General features: G+C 41.4%; 1 protein-coding gene across 1 annotated transcript in view; it reads left to right on the top strand.

Annotated features, from left to right (window-relative positions):
• The window catches only part of LOC132887194 (NACHT, LRR and PYD domains-containing protein 12-like), a 101837-nt gene that overhangs the window by 64247 nt on the left and 15295 nt on the right, over positions 1-22295 (top strand). The window contains exon 10 of the mRNA XM_060922665.1: positions 14702-14875. Coding sequence (XP_060778648.1) covers positions 14702-14875 — 174 coding nt within the window. The remainder of the gene's footprint in view (positions 1-14701; positions 14876-22295) is intronic.

The raw sequence follows: 22295 nt of genomic DNA on the forward strand, positions 1-22295 counted from the left end.
ATCCAACCCTCAAAAAATGTGCAAATAGCAGCTTTTCATCCTCGACTGTTCACACTGCGCCATTGTAACACCATGTTTGTTTAAAAGATTCAATGTTGGACATTGCCTTATAAAAACGAAAATCAATTAAAATACGAGATCGCACTAAAGTTGAGAAAACCAATACCACATCCTCACTAGAAGCTTGCTCCGCCTTGTTTCTCCGGCTAACATATATTGCCATCTTAGCTTGTCCAAGCAAAAAATTAACAATTGGCACTTCAGACGTTGTTTCTGTACATATTTAAAACCAAAAATAAAAGTCTCCATTGAAAAATTTTCAAAAAAATAAACAAATAGCAGACGCAAAACAGCAAATAAAGGTCTGAGCCTCACACAATGCGTAAAAGCATGGAAAACTGTTTCCCTTAAAAAACAAAATGGGCGCTCTTGGCCTACAGCTGGATTTAAAACAGAAATAAAAGCATTAACTGCGACAGCACCATGTAAAATACGCCATTGCAGATCCCCGGTTTTCTTAGGTAATGGTGACTTGTAAAATGCTCTCCACTGTGGTTTGACAGCTTCCCCTGTCTGCAAAACCATACACCAGGGAGGATCTGTTTTTTTATTCAGAATCTTCTTATTAAAAGACTTAACACAGATTTTGTATAAGGCTTTACCATTGGCAGAGTAAAGTGTAGAATGCCACACTTTCACATTGCAGATAAACACCTGTACAATCCATAAGATTAGGGGACAGCATAAAATTTGGAAAGGGATCATTGTTGACTGGATGGCACAAACCTCTGGAATCATCTACCAGCAACCCTAACTCTCCAGTTGTTAGTAAAGTCCGCCACTTTCGAAGCAGAAAACTGACTACACGAATGGATCTCACCCCCAAATGATCTGCCACTCTTTCACAGTTCTGCAACTCTGGACCAGCTAACTTAATTAAATCATTGAGAGTTGTGACTCCAGATTTGAGGAGATGAAAAGTTAGAGCAGAAAAACACTTTTCACCCATTACATCAAAAATTGAGCCATAGATCAGGGGCGCCTTTAAAAACCAATGTAAAGAACAAGAACTGAGCCCCCTTTTCACTGTTACAAAAGACCATACTTTAAAAAGATTATGATAAAACACTGGGAGTCGACTAAGGTTCATCTTCTGAGGATCCATCCAGAATGAAGTTCTGTCCATCCCCGAACCCTCAAAAGTCTGTAAAATAGCACAAGCCACTGACTTCCAGCCGGAGTCCACTGGCCCTGTAAGAAGCCGTTGTACAAACTGGAGACGGAAAGCTGCCGTTCTGCTCTGTCGGTGAATAAGTCCATGTCCACCTTCATCTTTAGGTTGATACAACACATTTTGTGGTACCCAGTGTAGCTTGTGCCAAAAAAAGTTGACCAGAATCGACTGGATCTTTGAAAGGAGTTGCATTGGGGGATCCACACACGCTAACCGATGCCAGAGAGAAGATGCTACCAAGTTATTTATAATTAAAACACGCCCTCTATAGGACATTTTATTCAGTAAGAACCTCCATTTGTCCAGACGGCCCTTTATTTTTTCAACAGTGCCTTCAACGTTTTTTTTTTGTATGGAGGCTTCATCCCCAAGAAAATTCTCATCTCATTATCTCTAGCCACTTTATCCTGTTCTACAGGGTCGCAGGCAAGCTGGAGCCTATCCCAGCTGACAAGTCGCCAGGTCATCACAGGGCTGACACATAGACAACCATTCACACTCACACCTACGGTCAATTTAGAGTCACCAGTTAACCTAACCTGCATGTCTTTGGACTGTGGGGGAAACCGGAGCACCCGGAGGAAACCCACACGGACACGGGGAGAACATGCAAACTCCGCACAGAAAGGCCCTCGCCGGCCACGGGGCCGACCACTTCCCAATTAGCACAGCTACACTCTTAACCCAGTTAACTTTGGCCGAAAAGAAAGATCTAAAATTTTCAAAAATTTTAAGCATTGTGTCAATATCCTTCTGGTCACTAACCAACACAGCAATGTCATCTGTATATGCTGACACTTGAAAATTGTTAGCACAAAAAGGAAAGGTCACACCACTTAGTTCCTTTCTTAAACTTATTAAAAGTGGCTCTACTGCAAGACTATACAGCATGCCGGATAAGGCACAACCTTGTCTAATGCCCCTATGAACTTTAGAAGGAGCACACAGGTCGCCATTAACCTCCAGTATGCTTTCAGTGTCACTGTACAGAACTCTTATCTTTCCAATAAAAAGGGGACTAAAACCAAAGGCTGCCAGGACACTCCACAAATAGTTGTGTTCAACTCTATCAAAAGCCTTTTCTTGGTCTATAAACACTAGACCAAACTCTAAATTAAAAAGTTTACCAATGTCAAAAGCATCTCTGACAAAAGAGATATTATTATGGATTAATCTCCCTGGCACACAGTAGGTCTGGTCAGGGTGGATGACCTGTTCCAACACATCACTCAGTCTGTTTGCCAAAGTTTTTGAGAGCAATTTGTATTCTGTACAAAGTAACGAGACAGGCCTCCAGGACTTTATGTCGTTTAAGTCCCCTTTTTTTGGCAGCAAAGTGAGTACCAGGGTTCCCGCGGGTCCTTAAAAAGTCTTAAATACAACTTTCGGTTTTCAAGGCCTTAAAACGTCTTAAATTGTTTGGAATGACTGGAATTTTGGAAAGGGAGGTATTAAATTTAATATTGGACCGAACGAGTGAAATGTCTCCATCCGGTTTGGGGTATTTTTTTAACTGTAATTTTAAAAGTGACCAGCGGACCTTTTGGGGGCAGCATTGGTTCTGTGCGTTCTGTGCGTTCCGTAGATCAAGAGCGAACGCTGGGAGGCTACTGGAGGCGGTGCGGTGGGTGTGAAGAGTGAGAGATGTGCAGGTCGCTTACGCGGGCGCTAGAAAGTGTTGATAATTATGGGAAGATGTCTGTTTAACGACAAGTGGTTGGGGGATGACAAATACCCCCAAAATAAGGAGAAGACTCGTTTGCGATAAAAAGCGCTGGATCGCACAAATGTGTTTAAAGGCGGTACCGCAGCGCTGGGGACACGCCCACTGGGAAACTGGCTTTTCACGAACACGAGGCGCGCGCGTGTTAGAGGTCAAGCGCTCCGGAGTGAAACGCAGGGGGGTTCGCGCATGCGCACAAGAGTCAGGTGGAAAATGGGACTTATAGGACATACTACTACTAATAATAATGATTAGCATAGTTTTTTTTACATAATTAATATTGTTTATTGTACTAAGTTTAATATAAATATATAAACCTTTATTTCAAAACTCAATTAAAAAGAACTCCAGAAAATACAATAATTCTAAATATAGTACAATATAAATAATTTGTACAAAAAGTTTTTTAGTTTTATTACTTATCATCTACAACAGTTTTTAATATAATAAGAATAATATTAACAACCACTAATAATAATTAATAGTAATTGTAATTATTATTGATTATTAATCATTACTACTTATGAATTAGTGATTAATAAGTACTAGGGATTATTAAATGTTATAAAATTAAGTTATTGTTAAAACAAGAAAAAATGTCTGCACACTTAAATCCTTTTATTCATTTAATTGCCAAGCTTTCGGTCAAAGACCTTCCTCAGGGCACAAACAGATGGAGCATACAACAAACTAATCAATTAAGATTCATTAAGGTGCTCAGTCACACCTGCACAGATGAGTTGTAGTCCAAGTGTGGGAGTTGTAGTTTTTCTGTTCTTCCTGGTTTCACATTTCCTCTACCCAAGGTAGCTGGCATTAAATTGACCCCAAATGCACCAATAAAATTACCCACCACAAAAACATACATCTTTTTACATACAAACTTGAGTACACACACACATATAAGCAAGTGTAAGTTCAAGATAACTGCATAAACATCCGCAAGAACTTCATAAACAGTAGTTTCAAGACTTAACGAATGGTATACCTCCAATCATAACATAACACTCATGTCAAAGTCTACATTTAACCCTTTGGGTTGTAAGGCATCTAATGTATGGATCCAAAACAATTCCCTTTGACATAACACTTTATCAATGTTCTCACCCCTTGACAATTTAACTTGCTCAATTCCCTGAAACCGTAGGGAAGAAACAGGGTGGGCACACTCTACAAAGTGACAAGCCACAGGGTAATTAAGATCAGCCCGTCTAATCGAACTCTTATGTTCGCTGATCCTTTGTTTTAAGCTACGTGTAGTTTTTCCCACATAGACCTTATCACAGGGACATCTTAACAAATAAACAACATTCTTTATATTGCATGTAATAAAACCCTTCACATTGTAACTTTTACCAGACCTGGGGTGTTTAAAAGTATGAGTCTTATGTGTACTGTTACATTGGGCACAGTTGCCACAGGGGTAATTACCATCCCTCAGGGGTGCTAAGAGTGTTTGAGCAGGAGCAGATCTTATACATGCTTTGACAAGCTTATTCCTGAGGTTGGGACCCCGTCTGGAGACAAACAACGGGGGGTCCTTAAATTTACCCTGGAGTGAAGGATCGTCACATATTAAATGCCAATATTTCATGACTGTGTTTTTAATTATGTAGGATTTAGGAGTAAAAGTAGTAATGCAAGAAACTGAAAACTTTTTATCTTTTTTAACACTTTTTTTCAGAAGATATGGCCGTGGCGTGGACAGGGCAATGTTGTATGCCTCCTCAACAGTCTTCATGGGATAACCCCGAGCCAAAAATCTTTGTTTCATTTCTAATGCATTCTCCTCATATTCTTCAATAGAGTGACAGATCCGTCTGAGTCTGTAGAACTGACTCTTGGGCAGTCCGTTTTTTAGGGCACTAGGATGTGAGCTGCTTGCCAACAGGAAAGAGTTGCGGTCCGTTTCCTTTCGGTAGAGGGTTGTGGTCAGTTTCCCATCTTTTAGTCTGATCCACATATCTAAGAAATGCACACGTTTAGAGTCAGACTCCACAGTGAATTTCAGGTCAGGGCTCATTTTGTTCAATTGTGTGGTAAATTCATTCAGCTCATTTTGAGACCCTTTAAAAACACAAAGAACATCATCTAAATATCTAAAATATCTGATGATGTTACTGTAAAACGGATTTCTGTCCTCATTGAAAATAAACTGTTGTTCAAAAAATCCCACATACAAATTAGCATAGCTGGGGGCAAAGTTACTCCCCATACTTGTGCCTTTAACTTGGAGGTAATACTCTCCCTGGTGAAAAGAAAAGAAATTTAGTCTGAGGATAGCTGATGCCAGATCACAGATGAAGGTATTTGGGGGGTTCTCATCCTCCGAGCGGTTCTGCAAATAATATTCAAGTGCTATAATACCTCGTTCGTGAGAAATGTTTGTGTAGAGACTTTCTACATCAAAGGTGGCAAGGATGGTTATGTTTTAACAGTTTTTTGATTTTGTTTTGCACCTTTTTATCGTGAGTGCGGTGTGATTCGTTTAAAATAAAATTAAGTTATTAAAAATTATTACAAATAATTATTAAAACATAGTAATTGGTAGAATACAAACAAATACTCATGGATTATAGATAATTTTTTAAAATAGTGATCATTGATATAAAATAACTATAGTACTACTACTACTACTACTACTAAATAATAATAATAATAATAATAATAATAATAATAATAATAATAATAAACAATAATACTACTAGTAATACTTGTTGGTAATGTTGTTATTATTATTATTATTATTATTATTATTATTATTATTAGTTCAATTGTTATCAATGTTCACTATTAAATTATTATCTATAATCCATGAATAATTGTTTGTATCACTACTACTAATAATAATTACTAGTTTTTTAATAATAATTTTAACTAATCTTATAACTCAATTTTGTAGCATTTTAATAATCACTACTTATTATTTATTAGTATAATTTAGTAGTTGATAATTACTACTTATTATTAAATTACATTTTGGTAATCACTGCTTTTTAAGTAATTAATAATACTGAATTATAATAATTGCTACTCTACTATTAATTAATATAGCTAATAAGTAGTGATTATTAAAATGTTATAAAATTGAGTTAATTTTTAAAAATTATTATTAAAAAAGTAGTTATTATTGTTATTATTATTATTATTATTATTATTATTATTAGTAGTAGTAGTAGTAATACAAACAATTATTCATGGATTATAGATAATTAATTATTATTTTTGAATAATGAACATTGATATAACAATTGCACTGATGATAATTAGTTTACAGTTATTACAACACATTGATTAATATTGATAATGGTTATGAAAGGTGACAGTTGTTTTTCTGTGTTTAATGTAACGCTCTGATGATTGTATGACTGCATAAACTGTTACCTGCTATAATGCAGAAGATACTCGAGAACTTCCTCAGCCAGCTGTATACTGTACGACACTCAGACTGATTTTGCTGTCGGACACAAAATCACACATCATCAAAGATAATCTTTGGGGATTGAAAAACTGCCGGCTAAGGTTGTTCAGCTGGTTCTACTTGCCGTTTATTGTTTTCGTTTTTGAAATGATTCATGGTGTTTTCTCCAGTAAACACCAGTTTGCTGCTACAGTAGTTCTGCAAGCCCAAAACACACGACTTTGCTTCAGCTGTTTGCATGTCTAATACAGTGGCGCCGCCAGGCGTACGGCCATACGCACTAGGCGTACCTTGGGGAGAGAGATATATATTTTTTAATTATAATTGTTACCTGAATGCTTTGGCAATGCAACATAATTTGAGAAAGAGAGAGAGAGAGAGACAGAGAGACGTGTGTGTGCCGGCGCATTTGTGTGCTTCAGGAGTGGGCAGGGTGTGCGTGACCAAGAAAGCTCATTGGTCAATGCAGATATACTTTTCTTGCACCACTGAGATTCTCTCCAGTTTTGAGAAACGGAGACAGACAATCGTCAGTAGTCAGAGCTTGTGCGAGAATTTATTGAGAAGCGAGTCAAAAATGAGTAAACGAACCCTGAAACAAACGAGCTTGTTTCAGACTTTTACGAAAAAGTCCAAAAGCAGTGATCCAGGGGTGTCATCTGCTTGCCAGTCCTCTCCAGTATCAGCTAGTAACACGGCACCGGCAGCTTCCACTCCTCCGCAACCGAGCAGCAGTACGCTGCAGCTGGATGCGAGCTCAGTTCCTTTGAGGGAATTGCCTTCATCTACCTCTGAGTTTGAAACTAGCCATACATCCAGTGAATTTCATATAAGAACACCTACATCTCCCCCATGTCCCTTACGATCAGAAGTAGATGGTTGCTCCACCTTGCTGACAAATGAGCCATCAGATAGCTTTACTAATGAGCCACGAGTCAGCCCGCTATCACTGACATCAGATTTATTGTGTATAAGCCTATAGATCGACTCTTCATAGAAACTGCAGCACGCAAGCGTTTTTTTTTTTTTTTTTTGGGGGGGGGGGGATTACACCGCTAGTGCGTACCTTACAGTTCAACCCTGCAGGCGCCCCTGGTCTAATAGTTGCCATTGATGCACCCTGTTGTTCACCAACTGTGTGCATTCTTAAATTTAGTAAAAAAAAAAAAAAAACTATTGCAGAAAACAGTTTTAAGTTGTCGTATTTATCATTTTCTTTGCCATGGTACAGTCTTAATTTTTCCATTTAGAGGTCTTGAAAAGGTCTTAAAAGTCTTTAAATTTGTACTTGAAAAATGTGCAGATACCCTGAGTACCGCCCTACGGCAACTCAGCGGCAGCTTCCCCTTAGCCAGGCTGTCACTGAGAACAGCCAGGATGTCTTCACCCATTTCGGGCCAAAAAGACCTGTAAAACTCAGCAGGAAGACCATCTAACCCCGGTGCTTTACCACTCTCCATACCTTGAAGGGCTCTCTGCAGTTCCTCTAGAGTCAAGGCTCTTCCAAGGTCTGCATTGGCCTCTGTGGACACCTGGGGTAAGTTGCCAAGGAAGACATTGCCAACAGCCTGGTCCTGTAGTACCTTACTTTGTTACAGCTCCTCAAAAAAACAGACTGCTCTCTTACGTATGTCTGCATGATGAGACAGAAGTATTCCATCCTTAGAGCGTAAAGCATGGATACATCTTGTTTGTCCATTCTTTTTTTCTCGATTAAAGAAGAATTTTGATGGTGCATCCATCAATTCTGCACTTTGAAAGCGAGACCTGACCAGAGCTCCCTGTGCTGTAACTCCTAGCAAGTCAGCCAGGAGATTCTTTTTGCACCTAAATTTTTCAGCATAGGTCTGATTTCCTGTGTTCTGAATTAACGCCTAGAGCTCAATAATTTCTTTTTCTAGGTTTTTCATAGAGCGAGTTATGTCACCTGTGACATTGACAGTATACTCTTGACAGAATTGCTTTATCTGCACTTTGCCAAAATCCCACCACTGCTGCAAAGATTGGAAGAAAGATTTTTTGGTTTTAAAATCATTCCAAAAGTGTCTAAAAACGTCTTTAAAATTACCATCAGACAATAAATTAGTATTAAAATGCCAATATGCACTTTTTGGCTTAAGAAAGTTTAAAAACAAGAAGCAAACAACTAAACTATGGTCTGAAAAACCGACCGGAACAATTGAGCAGTTTCTAAAACAATTACATTGGTGTTTAAAACCATAAACCTATCCAATCTTGCTAGAGACAGTTGATTATTATGGGAGTGACTCCATGTGCACTCCTTTACGTACCATGGAAGTTCCTCCAAATGTCAGTAAGGTCATGAGAATTCATTAATTCAGTGAGGCGTCTACATGAGGCCATGTGTGGCTCTATGTGATTCCTGTCTATTACTTTCTCCGTACAGTTGAAGTCCCCTCCCAAAAGTAAAATCTCCTCAGGATCACAACCATGTAAAACAGTGTCTAAATCATTTAAGAACAACATTCTCTCAAAAGGCAAAGTAGGTAAATACACACAAACAAAGACCAAAAAAATATTTTCAAATTTGGCTCTGACTTTTAAAAGCCTACCCTTTAAAATCTCCTCAACCTCATAGGAAATAGGAGTGAAGGTTCTGGAGAATAAAATGGCAACCCCACCACTAATTGAAGTGTTGTGGCTTAACAGTGCAAGTCCATCAAACTCTCTTACCCAGTCAACTTCTTTGATTGTGTCGGAATGAGTTTCTTGAACAAAAACAACATCAAACCTTTTTTGTTTTATTATCTCAAACAATGTTGCTCTCTTAATTCCTTCTCTGGCCCCTTTTATATTTAGAGAAGCAACCCGGATTTCCTTCATAAATAAAATAAATAAAAGAAACAACTGTGTATACATCATGATGAAACAAAAGGAAATTAAGCTTTGTCACCACTATCATTCATTAGAACATTAAGCTTAGTTAGAATTTTCTTAAGGGCCCGGTCACACCGCCCAAACTTTGCTGGAGCGTTCCTTGAATGGTAGGGAGGGGGGGCCGAATTTCGACAACGCTCGTCACCGCGCACAAAATGGGAAAAAAATCGAAAACACGGGCGTTGGCTTAGCGGTGCACCGCTGAAGCTGGCGTTGCTTTAGCGTTGGTTTAGCGGTAGCGAGCATTGGTTTAGCGGTGACGCGAGCTTTGGTATAGTGGCGTTCTGCGCATGCGGGCTTTGGCTCGGCGGGGGTAGCTGCTCAATGCCCGACACCGTTCCAGCAACCCCGTGTCCGCTCGTAAAACGCTTACAACCGCTCCACCGAAGTTTGTGCAACGTTTAATCACCGCCCGGGCAACGCTCGCGAAGCAGCGGTGGTCCAGCGTTCAAGATTTCTGCGTTGGCCTAGTGGACCCAAGCATCCACGAACTTGCGTCTAGCGGTGCCAAACTTTGACTGGGCGTTGGTGGAGCGGGGGTGAACTTTGCTGGGGCGGAAAATTGCCCCCTCCTCACCGCTCGCAATATTTTGTGCAGCTCAAAACTTTCGGAGCGGTAGGAGGGCCCCTCGAGAAACATCAGCGGTTGCCGAGCGTATACAGCGTTGCTTTAACGCGGGCCAACTATTGTTAAACGGTGGTGAACGGTTACGAGCGGTGATGAATTTTTTTCACCGCTCCAGGAACGCTCCAGCAAAGTTCGGGCGGTGCGACCAGGGGCGCAGATAGGATTTTTGAACTGGGGGGGACTGAGCTGTCAGCAAATGATTCCATTTTGTGTGTGTATATATATATATATATATATATATATATATATATATATGTGTGTGTGTGTGTGTATATATATATATCTCATCTCATCTCATTATCTCTAGCCGCTTTATCCTTCTACAGGGTCGCAGGCAAGCTGGAGCCTATCCCAGCTGACTACGGGCGAAAGGCGGGGTACACCCTGGACAAGTCGCCAGGTCATCACAGGGCTGACACATAGACACAGACAACCATTCACACCCACATTCACACCTACGGTCAATTTAGAGTCACCACTTAACCTAACCTGCATGTCTTTGGACTGTGGGGGAAACCGGAGCACCCGGAGGAAACCCACGCGGACACGGGGAGAACATGCAAACGCCACACAGAAAGGCCCTCGCCGGCCCCGGGGCTCGAACCCAGGACCTTCTTGCTGTGAGGCGACAGCGCTAACCACTACACCACCGTGCCACCCGTATATATATATATATATATATATATATATATATATATACACACACTACCGTTCAAAAGTTTGGGGTCACTTTGAAATGTCCTTATTTTTGAAAGAAAAGCACTGTTCTTTTCAATGAAGATCACTTTAAACTAATCAGAAATCCACTCTATACATTGCTAATGTGGTAAATGACTATTCTAGCTGCAAATGTCTGGTTTTTGGTGCAATATCTACAGTGGTGTATAGAGGCCCATTTCCAGCAACTATCACTCCAGTGTTCTAATGGTACAATGTGTTTGCTCATTGCCTCAGAAGGCTAATGGATGATTAGAAAACCCTTGTACAATCATGTTAGCACAGCTGAAAACAGTTGAGCTCTTTAGAGAAGCTATAAAACTGACCTTCCTTTGAGCAGATTGAGTTTCTGGAGCATCACATTTGTGGGGTCGATTAAATGCTCAAAATGGCCAGAAAAATGTCTTGACTATATTTTCTCTTCATTTTACAACTTATGGTGGTGAATAAAAGTGTGACTTTTCATGGAAAACACAAAATTGTCTGGGTGACCCCAAACTTTTGAACGGTAGTGTGTATACATGTTATTTCACCTCCCTCACTGCCATCACCAGGAACTACCTGCAGGCCAGGACAATGATAACATTTTAACATAGCCTATGGAAATCCAAAGTTTACACATTATCATCACGCGCAGAAATTGCAAAACTAGTTTTAAAACCGCTAAGTTCCAACTGTTAAACATAGCGAGAGGCTGGGCTACGTGTGTGTGTGTGTGTAAAGTGTAAACCAGTGCATCCTGACTTTCTAACTATGCCTGTGTGTTGCGTGAGCGGCAGTCAGTCAACAACTCTTCGCAAAGTTTCCTTATGAAACAATATGCTCGCTGAAATTATGGCAGGGAACGCCAGATTAAACATTAAAACTGCCTTCTGAGCACTGTATCTACAGGCTACCACCGAAAGGAGGAGGCTACCAGAAAGGCATCTCTACTCCGTACGATTTTACTTTCACTACGACATTACTTTGAACAGACTATCAAAAAATTGCAAGGTGATATGATAAAGTAAGGCACAGTTTACTTACAGTCATTTTTTTTTTTAAACGATGCAATCGTTTTCTGCCTTTTGGCACCCTTCATCATGCCGTGTTGGGGTCCTGAACTAGGAGCTGTCCCCGATATGCCTGTCAAACTTGTTGTGGGTAACCATAGCAACCAAGCTCAAGCTCTCAACCTGTGCAGTCTGCGCAGTTGCAACTATGTATGTACTGCTGTGCACCAGGGCTGTGCAAAGACCTTTGGAGGGGCAGGGGCTCAACATTCAAAAAAGGGCACTTGGAACAAATTTTATTTATTGTATGTATTTATTGAAGCATTAATATGAAAATATAGTTGATCTTGGTAACAAGACATGTCAGATAGTTCTTGTTCATTCTGAAGTGAAGATTAGTCTGACCTGTAGTTTTCTTTCTGACCCAACTGGACAGAGATCCACTGCCTTTTGCTGCCTCCCGCAGCTCCTTCTCTTTCTGCTTCTTTATCCTCTCTTTCCTTGGCATCTTTGCATAATGCAGGCTTTCACTTATTTAGAAAACGTTTCCCTATGTTTTAACTCAACTAACCTAAGCTACTATAACGTAATAGTCTTGATAGAATATGTTGTGGACGTCGTCATTCAGCCTTAAGTTTTCGAAGCTGCTAGAATATGTTATTAACGCCGTCGTTCAAACTAAAGTTTCCGAATCTGCCACGTTAATCAAATGGATGGAGCAAACGGTTTAAATATAGCCTAGGCGGCTTCATTAAATGATAAACAACCCTACGCATTTACTGTTGTGTTCTAAGCTGCACAATATTGCATGTTCAGATAAGAAATGAAAGGAGACTTTCAGTGTGATCTTACCATGCCGTTCCTCGCACTGTCTCCCACTGTCAACCGCCTGCATGCGCTTTCTGCATGGAGGCTCACTGAATGCATGACGTCACGGATTGATGCCCGCATTTACATAGAAAAACGTTATTTTATAAATCTATAATTTCATATATTATTGTCAAATTGTAGAGAATATTGATGTTGGAGCTAACTTATCTTTTACAAATATTTAAAAAAAAAACCAGTCCCTATGAAAAGGGCACTTTGGACAGCAAACAGAAAAGGGGCAGGGGCTAGAGCACCTGTAGCACCGGTTCATTGCACGTGGGTGCTGTGCACCTCAATAAACCGAATGGTAATTCGTCTTTTGATTTTTCCGTGAGGTTTGCCTTATGCAAAGAAAGACAGCATAGACGTTTTTTCCTCCCTATAAGTGGGGGGGGACCGAACGAGGTGAATTTAAATCTGGGTGGGACGAATCCCCCCCGTCCCCCCCTCTATCTGCGCCCGTGGGTGTGACCGGGCCATAAGGCGGTAAACCTCCTGTTCAGTAAAACAATTCTCACTCAAGAAAGACCTTGTTTTCGTGATAAACTGTTCTGTGTCTGGGAAGAAATCATCCACACGCACATTTCTAGCGTGCTTTGTCTCTTTCAGAAACAACTTAATGTCATCCATACTATAGATGTGACTGGTAAAGCCACTCTGGCGTAAGCTGTAATTCACACTACGGAGAAATCACTTTCATTTTCAGCATCACTTGAAGTGGCAGTAAGAGTTTTGTTCTTTTTGGCTTTCTTTTTAACAACGTCCTGTTTTCTCTTTGGTGGAACTTTAAAAACATTCTCTTCTGAATCTATAAGCATTTCATCAGCAGAGACTGAAAACTGACTACAGTTAGTGACCGACTCGTTGCTGTTTTGCGAACTGTCTCCGGTCCCAGATTCAGAGCTAACGTTACCCTCTACAGCACACTCGGAACTGGTGAATTCAGTTTGAGAAGCAGGAATATTAATTCCTGTAGTCTCGTGAGGTTCTTCTGCTTCAGCGACACCGGGCGAACCAGGTAACTCATTCCCAGTGCTCGGCCCAGTCTCTGCAGGTTGCCCCTCTCCGACGTTTTCATCAGCCTTACCGGCATTTTCACCTTGTCTCTCTGAATCACCCCCTTTAAAGGGACAAGCTCGCACCAGGTGCCCCGTTTCACCGCAGCCCAAACATTTCACACTGGTTGTTGCATAAACAACGTAGTTAAAATCGTCAACATTAACACTCAACCTTAGATCCAATTCATCCTTGTTATCTTTCAGGATCATGTAGACGAACCGTCTAAAGGACACTACATGTTTAAGCAGCAGAGATTTACTGGCAATAGGAATTTTTTTAAAAGGTGACCCCAGTTTGCCATAACGTGATAACATTTGTGCCAAAACATCATCCTTAAGAAATGGTGGTACATTTGATAAAACAACGTTTCTAGACAGGGTAGAGAGCGGAAGAACTGAGCTAAAAACACCATCAATTCCCACTCCCCGTTAAACAAGATCATTCGCCATTTCGATATCTCTGAGAAACAGGACAACCGCATTATTCATGCGGGCTGCTGATAAAATATTGTCATGTCCGACAAGTTCTCCGACAGCTAAACCACAAACTTCCACGCTGGCAGTCGATACAATTCTAACTGCATGACGCCGCGTAAGTTGATCAAGATTACTACCCACACCTGGGACAGCCATACTTCCAGCACAAAGGTGGAGGCAGACGTCCCAGTAAACAAAACCCAAACAACCCTCTGTGTTAATTTTACGATATCAAGTAGCCCGATGTTAAAGCACTACGATTAAGGTGTTTAATTTTAAAGATAGAAAAATTAGAGAAAAGTTAGAAAAACATACGCTCCTGGCCCAAAGGCCACTGCTCCACCCACACACACATGCGCACATAGAGAGAGAGAGTACTGTGTGTGTTTAGTTTGTAGAAACTTGAACACAGGTCAGAGTGGAGTGTTTGTCGGCTGCTCGCTCTCACACGTGTGTGTTCTGTCCATGAGCTAATGGTGTGATAATAAATTGTAGCTGAGAGATTGTGGAGTGCAGAAAGACGTCGCTGCTCCTGTAAATGTGCTGATGTGGCGTCCTGTCCTCTGATTTCTGTGTGAGAGAAACACACTCACATTTCTGTTCCATGCTAAAGTTTAGCTGGATTATGGCTGTGTTTGTGTGTTTGAGATCAGTGTTCTGATATTTCATCATTTCTCTTACAGTCTGCGTGGGTGTAATCTGAGAGAGGAAAGCTGTAGAGTTCTGTCCTCAGTTCTCAGCTCAAACTCCTCCAGACTGAGAGAACTGAACCTGAGTCTCAATTACCTGCAGGATTCAGGAGTGAAGCTGCTCTCTGCTGGACTGGAGAATCCACACTGTACACTGGAGACACTGAGGTAAACACACACACACACACACACACACACAGACACACACACACACACACACACACACACACACACACACACACACACACACACACACACACAGAAACAAACCTCTGGTACTTTTACAGGACATGGTTTCACTTTTTACACTAGCAGGTTATTAAACCAACCTTTTGACACACGTGAACACACCACCTGTACTCAGGTCCACTCCAAACCCCCAGAAATCAGAGGTGTGTGTGTGAGCAGAGAATGATACACACCAACTGTTTTACTGTCTGTTTGAAACTCAACACACAACTTTGTGTTCAGTTCAAATAATTACATCATATTTTCCCCAAAATCTTGACCTCCAGCAGTAAAACAAGCCCAATAAGAAGTGTCCATCAAACCCCACCCTCACAAACTCCTGACCAATCAGAGAACTCCCTCATGGACAGTGTCTTGCAAAAGTATTCATCCCCCTTGGTGTTTGTCCTGTTTTGTCGCATTAAAAGCTGGAATTAAAATGGATTTTTGGAGGGTTAGCACCATTTGATTTACACAACATGCCAAACACTTTAAAGGTGAAAATTGTTGTTTTATTGTGGCACAAATAAAAATCACGGTGAAAGAAAAAAAAAACAGACACACAAAAGTCAATACCTTGTAGAGCCACCTTTTGCTGCAATTCCAGCTGCAAGTCTCTTAGGGAATGTCTCGATTAGCTTAGCACAGGGGTTCTCAGCCTTTTCTGCTTCGAGGCCCACCTATTCATACTTGTACCCAGTCGGGGCTCATTAAAAAAAGATCCCCAATTATTTTGGCTCATCTATTCTATTAGAATCTAATAATCTCCTGTAAAGTGTATTAATGGGATGCAACATCACTCCCTGTTACAGATGGGAGCTCAGGAATTAAATCAGTCCAATAAAAGCTGTTTTTAATTGTAGGTGTTGTATTTAAAACTGTATGGATGTGCCAGAAGCCAAATCATGCATGCAGTTCATTCTCAGCCAAAAGGGATTAATGATCCAAAAGTGGAGTCTGGTCCATTAACACAGGAACTTATTGCCATGTTTGTGTTCAGCAAACGAGCAAGTTATTAAACCCAAGAAGTGGATATAGAAACCACTCAGTGGGATTTGATCCTTACACATTAACAAAGAAGGAATTTTACTTTGAAAGAAAAGTTTACTTGCTAAATTTGACATTCGTAGAATAATCAACTTATCTTTATATAAAGTCATTCATTCATTCTGAGTTGGAAAATTATCCATCCGTTGAGTTCCCCAATATCTCAGACTCCCTGGTGCTGCAGACATCATTCTACATGGACACACAGATGAAAACCTGGAAGATCATGGAGGAGAACAACTTTTTATATGTGGCTGGGTTAAACATTTGGGGATCAGAGCACTACAAGATAAATCCTGTATCGTTTTTGCCCGGGTAAGGAGGAATTTCTGGGCTTTTTGTCCGTGTCTTTTTTAAGCCTGTCACGATAACAAATTTTGTTGGACGATATATTGTCTCGGAAATTATTGTGATAAACAATATTATTGTTGACGTCTTGTCAAGACAATTTTATGCCACTAGTAAAATAATAATGATCATGCAAATACACCCTTTCATAGAACAGTAAACTTTAATTAAGTCAACTTATTCAATTCAACAGTGGAATGTTAAAAATATATAAATATCAATCAATAACCTAAAGAAATAAAACAACAATCAAACAAAACCACTCACAACAAAAACAATAAATAAAATACAATCTATGGCTCTTACAAATTGCACTTAAGTAAATATTAACTTGGCACAGGGTAATAAAAAGACATTCTTTTCTTCACAGGCAACATTCTGCCAATCCAGTTTCTCAAAGATTAGTACCCAGATAAACAAAAAGTGCAAAGTAACAACGTATTGCCAGCTGTCATTTGGATAAAAGTCACAACAATTAGAACGAGATAACATGTAGGCAAGGGCGTAGGTTTGGTATTAACATTGGTGGGGACATAAACCCAGTGCCAACCCCCAGTGGCGCCAACTTCAGGTCAGCATTAGAGGGTCACAATATTTTGCTCCGTTGTGTTCCACCAAAAGAGTCTCCATCGTCTCTCCAAAGGCCAGACTTTTAACATTTGAAGTTCAGAACTGTAGTAATTCATGAATAATAATAATAATAATAATAATATGCATTTATTTGATTAATTGCAAATCTTGCATGTGATGATTAACTCATTCTACCAATTTGCAAATGTGCTTTACAAGCGAATAACGTCTTGACTGTCGGGAGGGTGTATGTTCCTTTCCCTCATAAATGGAAGTAAAACACATCCGGAACCTTAAACACTGCGTTCCATGAGGCTGGCAGGGGGAGTCGGCTCTCTTCTGTGGGATCTGTAACGAGTTTTAGAATGCTAGTTTAAGCTGATATGTGATTGATCTAACGGTAAAACAGCACGAGGGCTCGAGAACTTTTTTGACACGTTGAAAGGTTACAGTTTTACTTGGCAACAGAATGTATCTGAATTCTGATTGGTTGTTGTATCTGAATTCTGATTGGTTGTTGTTATATTATTGCCCTTTTGTTGTCTTCTTGAGCCCAGAGCAGAGAGGGGAGGAGGGAGGGAGTGACAGGGTTCTACAGAGAAGTTTTTAGCCTCCACTTTCAAATGAACCGCCTCGAAAACCAATCAGTTCAGCGGAATAGTACTCGGTATGTGACGTTTTCAAAAGAGAGGCGGTGTAACCAAAAATTTCTGATCCAGAAGGCAGAGGCTGTTCTGCTTATTACGTGAAAATGTTCAATTTGATTAAAAGGTGTCTGGGCCTCGAACAATATCCACATCACCATCAGGTTGTTGTTGTTGTTGTTTACATGGGTCATGTTACCCGAACTCGGTCAGGGCTCTGCAGGTCTTAACTGAAGCGCTTCAGATTCAGGGTTAGCGGGCTGCTAAAGTTTACAGGCACTTCACAAGCAAGACTCGGTGCAATATTAGCCAACATTAGCACAATCTGATATGATTTAATGTCTTTGTGACCTTAATGAACACCGGTTGTTGTCGGTATCAAGTGTAGGTGCATTGGTAATTATTAAGTGATCAGTCTCATTAAATCAGTCTCATTAAATCTGAAGGTTAATAATTAAATTGAATCAATCCCATTGAATCATTTAATTTGAATCAATTAAATTGAATCATACCATTGAATCAGTCTCATTGAATCCTTTAAAGTGAATCACTTAAAGTGAATCATACCATTAATTTTGGTGCTTAATAATAAATTACCAAACAGCTAAATTATGGTATATTCCAAATTATTATGATCACTTACTGTATTACATAACTTATATGCACCCTTTTTAGAATTCTTTGGAGACTGGGCAACTTCAGAAATATTGGAACACAAATAAATACACACAGTTTCAATAATAAATGAATTTATTATAACAAAGATAAAAATGGATAATAGCAGATGGAATCATTATATACAAATATGATATGGTGTGTGTGTGTGTGTGTGTGTGTGTGTGTGAGAACAAAAGATTAACTTTGTGTGCTAATTAAGATGTGTTTGTGTGTGTCAGGCCTGGTGAGGCCTAGCTTGGTTGCTAGCTAAGACAAAGGAATGTTATCTAAGTAAAACAAGGAGCTAGCACGTGTTGCTAATGTGTGCTTGTGTGTGGCCTGTGTGTGTGAAAGGCCGTATGGCCTGAGCAGAAGGCTAGCATGGATTGCTATCTAAGGTGTGTTTGTGTGTGGGGGGGAGGACTGCCACGTGTTAGAGACAAAAGATTAGCTCTGTGTAGCTAACTCCACGTGTGTTTGTGGGGGAGGAGTTGACCACATGGTTAGGCCTATGGCCTAGCAAAAGAAAGAAGCTAGTGTGGGATGCTAACTGAGGCATGGTTGACCACATGGTGAGGCCTAGATTAGCTTTATGTTGCTAAGTAGACAAAAGAATTAGCCATGTGGCTAGCTAAGGCCCAAGGACCCTCCCTCGTGGAGTTAAAACAAAAGGTGTGTATGTGAGTGTGGGGGGAGGACCGCCACGTGTTCCCTTGAGACAATACCCTTAGCCCTGGAGGCTAATGGGACAAAAGAATTAGCCGTAGGCTAATTTCACTAGCTTATAACAATACTGAATTCACTGAAATCTTGATGCGATCAAGATACGTGTAATAAGATAATTAAGTATGTTAGTAAGGAATAAGGAAGCATGCACAGCCTATCTATTAAAACAATTGAGAGATTAAAAATATAACAATCATCAATTCGACACGCTGTGTGTCTAACAGTGTAAACAAAATGTTCCTGAGTTTAAATTCACACTAGTTCAATAAAAGCAAATTCCTAAGACTAGGTTTATTTATTATACCCCAAAATGCCAAGTCTTACTTCCGTACTTCGCTTCTACGCGAGATTATGAGAAGATGTCCCGAGACTTTTGGAGCTTTCACCGTTGTGGAGATCTCCGTGAAGCACGGGGGATTTCCTTGAAGAGGCTGAGTTCACAGGAGCCCGTAGAGACTTCTGTAGAAACAAAGAATTCTTGGTCCGACGCTTCGTAGCTCGTGGGAACCAAATCTTTGTAGAACAATGTGCACAGCGCTTCAGTTAAGAAAAAGAAAGGGTCCAGCCGCTTTCCTATAACTTTGAATTAAACTGCTTGGGCGGCAGTCGTGACGTCACTTCTAATATGAATAAACCGGTTATAACTCATCTCATCTCATTATCTGTAGCTGCTTTATCCTGTTCTACAGGGTCACAGGCAAGCTGGAGCCTATCCCAGTTGACTACGGGCGAGAGGCGGGGTACACCCTGGACAAGTCGCCAGGCCATCACAGGGCTGACACATAGACACAGACAACCATTCACGCTCACATTCACACCTACGGTCAATTTAGAGTCACCAGTTAACCTAACCTGCATGTCTTTGGACTGTGGGGGAAACCGGAGCACCCGGAGGAAACCCACGCGGACACGGGGAGAACATGCAAACTCCGCACAGAAAGGCCCTCGCCGGCCACGGGGCTCAAACCCAGGACCTTCTTGCTGTGAGGCGACAGCGCTAACCGCTACACCACCGTGCCGCCCCACCGGTTATAACTCGACTGAGTTAAAAAATCGCGCGACTCTGGAGTCTACCTTGGCCAAGGGTAAGAAAGAAATTGCGCTAAATCGTGGATCTTGCAAGAAAGAGGTCTTTCTGGGTTTGCTCGGCAGAGCGAGCCTCTTTGTGTCCGCAGACCGCTGGTCCCGAGACGGAAAGAGGAAGAGCAGAAGTTTGTTCCGTTATTTATGCCTTCATGGAGGACGTGATGTTGGTGATCCCGCCCTGGCGTGACGCAGGTCAACACAGAAGTGGGCTGATGGGAAATGTAGTTTCTTAACGAGACGGGCTGTATGTACCTACAATCCCCCTTTTGGTCTCAGGGGTATGATGGAGTCATAGCACTGAGAGCACAGTACCGTACAGTCCACATGTCCGTAGTCCTTGAGGTAGCCTTGCTCTGCACAGTCCATGGTGTCCTGTGAAAACTGTGTAAACTCATGAGTTCCAGTAAGACAGTTGGAGGCAGAGGCATTTTGGGCATATCATCAGGCTGTAGGCATTTTGGGCATATAATCACTCTAGCTAACTTGGTCAAAATCACATCTAAAAAAAAAATAAACATGAAATATATATACTTCATTTCCTATGCATAAAAAAAACAAGAAAAGAGAAGAAATGAAGGAAGAAAAGAAGTGTTAGTGTTTAGGTTGGCAAACCTAATCTTCTAGAAAGGTGTAATAGCAGTGGGTGGTCTGGCCAGAAAGCATGCGCTACTGCGGCTAAAGCTGTCAGGGACGCAGACCATCTTATCCAGCTTGGCGTGTAGTGTTATGTATGGGTTGCCTGGGCAGACCCAGTGGATGTCTTTAGTGGAGGTGCACATCTCTAAGTCTTGTGGATTCACAAAAATGAGGATAGCACTGCCAAGACTATATGCCAGGTGTATTTGCGATGAATACACACTAGTAATAATAGCGGATTTTAGTATTTTATCTACCATGTTATACCGAAGGGTTATTACTTTATTGGGTTGGTGAGTCTGACTGGGAATGTCAGTGTATGCTTATGGGTGAGTGATGCGTACAAGCTAGGTGGACAGGATGGGCCTAGCTATCATCCACCCCCTTTTGGAGTGAGGACTGTTCAAAAGGTTTGATTCGATTACTATGGACCCATCGATATGAGAGCGTTTGATTAGGCCTGGATGTCCTAATGCGATACGCGACGGGGAACGGTTTTCCCATGATCGAAAGGTCTCGACCAGGGTGGTAGGAACTTCTGAGATTCGGGTGTAGTAGGCCTTTTGTCCTTCTACGCTCGAATTGAGATTCTTTTGGGCACATGTAAAGGTTGACTGTAGGTGGCGTCGTAGGTCGGCAACATGTTGATGTGCGGTGTATGCAATTGCAATGCTCATGTCCTCTGGTTTGTATAGGAGATGCGGTGGGAGAACCATCTCCTGCCCAGTCATCATCCCAAAGGGTGTGACTTCAGTGGCGCAATGAGGGGTGGACCGAATGGCCCTTAGCACCAAGGGAAGTTTCACATCCCAATTTTTACCATGGTTTGTGACATACTTTTGCAGCATGCCCACAATGGTTTGAATGGCTCGTTCAACCTGACCAGAGAATTGAGGGTGGTACGCGATATGGAATTTCGCCTCGACGCCTAACACGTCCCACAGCGCAGCCATTACACCAGCAGTGAAATGGGTGCCTGTCTGAGTCGATGGATAGAGGGAGGTTTTTCAAAGAATTGTGGCCACTAGGGGGAATCGCGATGTCGGGTGTTTCGACACCAGACTCGGTGTGCAAAGACATGAACTGAAGTTCATCGGAAATTTGATCTCGCGTGGCGCTTGGTTGATCGGTGTTTGCACTAATCTCGTCGCAACGGGTTTGTGCATGTTTTGTGGGATCCAACGACGGTGGGGTTTTGTTTTGTGTGAAGTTGACTGAGTTTATGCTGCAGGGCTTGGTTGGGATTGGGTCGCCTTGTGAGAGCCGTGTCTGAGAGATGGTGGCGAAGACTTTAGCGCATATGAGAGGTGCGTCTTGTGTGTTTGCCTTCGCCACCGGGGGGGGGCCCTACATCCTGACCCTCACCTGCTGTTTCAGAGGGATCTCCTCCCCCTTTCACGAGATATACCTGTGGTTCCTTGCCTAGTCATGCCAGCGGGTAGCTTTTGTAATTTTTCTTGAGCTCTTTTGTTTTATCTGTTGAGGGGTCTGACCTCTCCTGTAACAGTTCTTTAATCTCAGCCAACTGGGCTTTTAAAGAGTCCAGCTCTGAGCGGAACTCACCAGGTTGGTCTGAGTCACTGTCTCGGTCACCTCTACCCTTACATGTGGAGCTACGGTCGGAGCGCTCCTGCCATCTCTGGCCA

The sequence above is a fragment of the Neoarius graeffei genome, chromosome 5, assembly GCF_027579695.1.
Source record: "Neoarius graeffei isolate fNeoGra1 chromosome 5, fNeoGra1.pri, whole genome shotgun sequence".
NCBI classification, from domain to species: Eukaryota; Metazoa; Chordata; class Actinopteri; order Siluriformes; family Ariidae; genus Neoarius; species Neoarius graeffei.